This window comes from Cupressus sempervirens, chromosome 3 (assembly GCF_028749045.1).
Source record: "Cupressus sempervirens isolate cs-2001-9-10 chromosome 3, ASM2874904v1, whole genome shotgun sequence".
In the NCBI taxonomy this organism is placed as follows: domain Eukaryota; kingdom Viridiplantae; phylum Streptophyta; class Pinopsida; order Cupressales; family Cupressaceae; genus Cupressus; species Cupressus sempervirens.
The window spans coordinates 233,387,779-233,393,307 of record NC_143120.1 but is presented as its reverse complement, the minus strand read 5'-3'; the positions used below and the strand labels follow the sequence as shown (position 1 = coordinate 233,393,307).

The window sequence follows — 5,529 nt, the reverse complement described above, 5'->3', positions numbered from 1 at the left end:
TGCCTGTTAAGGAACCAAGTTTGATCTTTATGGGTGTTGTGGTATGGGACACAACTGTGTTTTTATGTGCTTAGGAGAGGTTGTCTAGGTACATGACTTGGGAGTGGCTTGCATAGGGGTCCGAGACCCAAAGCGGTCAGTACCAGGGTAACCTAATGCAAGTTATGTAATAAGTGATAATCTAGTAATTAAAGTTTATGGGGGGGAAAACACACTAAAAAGATAAATTAGAGATTTTTGATTTACCCATGCCTTGAGTGCTTGTATAGACTAAGGATGGGAATGAGATGAGTGCCTCGTCTTCTTGAGAGGGCTTTCTAGTTTCCATATGTGTGATGTTGAGGGTCCGGGGTTCATAGTAACCAGTCCAAGGTAACTCAACGCTTGAGGGTCCGGGGTCTCTTAAGAGATCAGTCCAGGGTAACTCAAGCAGCCATGTGATGACACTCCCTAGTATGTAGTATGAGTCTCCTCTGTAGATTTTGTGTATCTCTGGTGGTGTACTTATTGTTGGTGGTGTATCTATTGTCGGATGTGTTTATTATGGTTATTTACTTTCATTGATGATGATTGGTGATTCATGGATGATGTACTTTTGACATGTGGCTTTTGACTTGAGGTGATTGTCTTTTGTTGACTTTATCTTATGATCTTGGTATTTGGTTTATACTTGGTTCATGTATGATGTTTGATTATGTGGTGTCGGTATTGGATTGAGTGTTCTTACTTTTGGATTATTTTATCTTCTTGAGTAGCATGTGTTACCTTTGAGGTAGTTTTGGCTATTAGGAATTCCATGCCTGGGAATGTTTTATGTTTGATAGCCGTATGTGGATCGTTCATTATCTTCCCTACACGGTGGGAGTGGAAGCCTGACTAGGTAACCACGTGGTCGGGAGGTAGTGTCTTCTTACCATTTGGGTTCCCCCTTTACATTGCTAGCTGTTGGATGTTCGTTGCAGAAGATGTACCTCTATCATTCTTATTTCTTATCTCAGAGACTTCTTTTCCGATGATGTATATATGTTATCATATATCCTGGTGTATTGTATCTATTTTCACATACCCTGCGACATGTGCAGTGGATGTTATTTAGTGGATGTGCTTTCATTGTATTAGATATACTTATGCTTTGCTTATGCGATTATGTATCTGTTATTTCTTTATGATCATGAGACATTGTACTTGGAAACTTAAACTAATTAATTTAAAATTATTAAATGTGACTCAACGTAAAGGAACCTTTGAGGAATTGAAACTATATCTGTAATTGCAAATGTGTATTTGTTGTGTATGTTCATATTGCTTCCGCATTAATGTTATCTTGATGTTGTTTAAACTTCAAAAAAAAAAATAGTTCAGTAAACATTGTAACATGTTAGGTTTAATTCTCTTGGGTTCCCGAGCGGGCCGTTACAGGTGCAAGTAGCTAAAGTAAGTGAATTGTCCTAGGCATTGTACTAGCAAAAGTTTTTACATTTAGGTAAGATTATTGTAAGAAAAAGCTATTGTTATTTACTTCCTTTAGTTTTGTTTATACGTTAATACTGTTATAAGGTATATTTTTAGTGGTCCAATTAGCAAAAGCTTTTGCATTGAGGTAAGATTATTAAAGAAAAAGCTATTGTTATTTACTTATTTAAGTTCTATTTATACATTAATACTATTATAAGGTATATTTTCAGCGTTACTTAAAAAAATTGAGCCCAATACGTGAAATTTTAATTCTAGAAAACGGTGAGATGTCCTTTGACATTGACAATGTACTTAGGCAACAAGGATTGTCTAGAATTGCAACATTTACATATAATGTTGGGGACTGTTTATTTGATTCACTGCAACTTTTGCTTGACAATAAGTATACATCAACTGACCTCCGCAAAGGAGCTATTCAATACTTTTTGACCAGTCTAGGAAAACAGGAACCAGAAGCGATTAATTCTTACAACCATGAATTGCATCCAGAAATACTTTACAAGTTGCATAGAGTTGAGAACCGTGAGACATATTTGTGAAGAATGCAAAAAACTGCAAATCCTAAAATAATTAGCGATGAACTAGGTCTTTGGGGAGATATATTTTGTATATGATGGTTGTCCAAATGGTTGAATATAGGAATATGTGTTTGGTCATCTACAACAGGGAAAAAATACTTGCATTTCAATGAATTTTTAACAACTAAACCATACTCAATTCTCTTCCACGATGTCGATCCACTTTGTGGCCATTTTGAACCACTGATACAATCAATCACACCAAATTCACAAAACCAACAACAACTACGTTTCTCTCAATTCAAGAAATCAATCAGAAATACTACACAGAACCAACTAACAAGAAATGTAAATATGAGAACTACGATGACAATAGATGAAAGCTATCAACAAATTAAAAAAAAACAAAAACAACCTACAAAACAGAAGACTTGTCTTTGAAGATTAAAAAACAACAACGAAAATAACAATTAACAAAACGACATTGCAAAACAAAAGACTTCCCTCCAAAAATTAAAAAAGTCTATTCGAAATAATACTATAGAACAAGTCTCAAAAAAATGAAAGAGAACATTATCCCCAATTGATGTATTCAAGAACACAATTAATGACACACCAACACACGTGTAACGTTTGTCAAACATTACAGTTCAAGAAACACATTAAAAAATTCCACTTTCAACAAAAGGAGACTTATTGCAATTTAGTCAAATCAAATTCGAAGACATTATCAAATTCTATTTGCCGCAAATGTAATTATGCATTAAAAAAATACAAAATTCCTCAATATGCTACGCCACATAACATTTGAATGAACAAGCCAATGCAATATGTGCAAATGCTAACACAATTAGAAGAGTGTCTTGTTTCATTGCGAATTGCATTTGCACAAATTTGGGAACTAGGGCACAAAAGGTCTCAACTTGGGTTAACTGGTTCAATAATCAATGTACCTGTAGATACTAACGTTACACAGACAACTTTGCCTCTACCAACTACTAGTACAACAACAATTGTTGTGTCCTTGAAAAGGAAACTAGAATACAAAAATGCATTTCAAAAGGGAATGGTACGACCAAACATTATTATGCAAGCCTTTCAACAACTAATAAGAAGAACACTTTACCAAATAGAACATGTCAAACTTAATAAAGATTGGAAACAAGCTCTACAAATAGATAATGAGACTATTGAAAAGAACGAGCTAAATGACATTGAAACTGAATGTGAAAGTGACATTAAGAATGTAGGTTGTGAAACTTTCGTACATGGATTCACAGAATCTATTAACATACATAAAATGCAAGACAAATTGCTAGAAATTGCACCTGCACAAAACCAATGTCCCATTGGAATATTCAAAGACAAATATGCAGAAGAAATGAATTTTCCAACATTATTTTTTGGCGATCCACGTGACCATGACATTGACCAAAAACTATCATACCAAAAAATTGCAAAGTGGGAATTGTTGCACTCACAAAGATGTTTTTCATATCACACAACAAATATTTTCTTCAAAATAATAAAAATACTCATACATCAAGTAATGTCCACAATATGGATCAGAATTCGCAAAGGACAACTTAAAGGAAGAAAGCTATTAGCAAAAGATGTTAAACACAAACCAAACTTAAAAAAAATACTAAAATCTGATATAGGCTATGTCGACTTCAAAAGAATTCGTATATCTCCAGACTATGCACATCAACTAAAAAAAGATGTCTTTGCTATGATACGACAACTAGGACTTCCAACATTTTTCCTCACATTTACTAGTGCTGAACAAAACTGGAAGACTCTAATGAACACACTCAAACAACTATACAAAAATCATCAATCAACAAAAAAAAACATATCAAATATGACAGAAGAACTTAATACAAATGAACTAATTAAAAAAGATCTGATAACTTGTGTGCGGTACTATAGACATCGGATAAACGCTTTAAAAAAAATGATACTTTCAGACCACTCTTTTTATGGAAATGTAGTTGATTTCTTTTCGGTAACATAATTCCAAAATCGAGGAAATGAACATGATCACTTTCTCATATGGGTGAAAGATGCACCTGTCTATGGAAAGAAAAGCAATGAAAGTATTACAAATTTTGTTGATACATATCTTACATGTGAAACCGAAAATTTTGATCCAGATATTGCTATTCTCCACAGACATCATCATACGAAGCAATGCAAAAGATCAAAAAATAAACATTGTAGACATAACTTTCTATTTTCGCCAATGAGAGCAACGACAATACTTGATCCATTACTTGAAAAAGAAAAAAGCATAAGCTTAATAGCTAACAAAATTCAATGCAAACTTGAACTTGTAGTGTATGACGCATCCTTTACATTTGACAACTTTTTAAACGAAATAGACATAACTGAAGAAAACTACATTTTTGCTTTAAGGTCAACAATCCATAGACCAAAAATCTTTCTCCGAAGAAAGCCATCACATATTTGGAATAATAGCTTTGAAAAAATGATACCTCCTCTATGGAAAGTCAATACAGATGCACAGTTTATTCTCAATGCATATGTAGCCACAATGTATTGTAGTTCATACATAGCAAAAGTTGACAAATCTATGACAAATGCTTTCAAAAAAATACGTGATGATCATCAACGAGATAATATAGATGCACTCAAGATGATAGGGAAACTTGGAAATGCTTTGCTAAACCTACAACAAATGTCCGCTCAACAAGCAGCTCATTTAGTTTTAGCTCTACCACTGCACTCGAGTTTTAGAAAATGCATGTTTATTGATACGCGATCACATCATGATCGTACATTTATATTAAAACCAATTGAACAATTAAAAAAAGAACAGGACAATTCTGAAAATGTAATGTGCAGATCACTAATTGAATATTACCTACGTCGTCCACAAGCTATTGCTAATCTATGTTTAGCAGAATTTGTATCAAGTTATAAAAAAGATGGAAGTAAGCTTGAACCAAAAGCTAAACCAAATATCATTCGTTTCATTAACTTTAATAAACATTTACAGCTAAAGAAGTATTGCAGGGAACAATTATTGCTATATGTTCCCTTCATTGTAACTGAAGATACATTTAAACAAAATTACGGCTCTTGGGAAAAGGCTTACATGGATAATGAAAATATAATTCATAACAATCGAGCAAAGTTTTAATACAACACAAATTCAATGTGGGGTGATATTGACAATGCTATTGATGCAATAAATGACAACGAAGAAAAAAGAGCCAATACTCGTCAACAACCAATAATTAAAGAACTTGATGAACAATATGACATGCATCAAGATATAGAAACCAAACTTCCCAACCAGTTTAAAAGTACAAGTCAAAAATCTTTCGAAATCACACAACTCCCTCGAATGATGAATAACAATGAGTACTATAACTTAAGGAGAAAGTTAAATAGAGAACAACAATCAATTGTCAAGGATATTGTGATGAAAAAACTAAAAGACATAAAAACTCCTTTGCATCTTTTTCTAACTGGAGGAGCTGGAACTGGGAAAACATTTACAGCAACA

The 5,529-nt window shown here is 33.4% G+C and overlaps 1 protein-coding gene across 1 annotated transcript; it reads left to right on the top strand.

The window, feature by feature from the left end:
• The first annotated feature begins 4,485 nt into the window (after window positions 1–4,485).
• LOC149565707 (uncharacterized) lies at window positions 4,486–5,160 on the top strand. The gene has a single exon (XM_089816369.1). The coding sequence runs from the start codon at window positions 4,486–4,488 to the stop codon at window positions 5,158–5,160; it is 675 nt and encodes a 224-aa protein (XP_089672495.1).
• Window positions 5,161–5,529: the final 369 nt, after the last annotated feature.

What these genes read in the sequence shown, in the direction of transcription:
- LOC149565707 (XM_089816369.1), top strand. Translation starts at nt 4,486, where the DNA reads ATGATACCTCCTCTATGGAAAGTCAATACAGATGCACAGTTTATTCTC.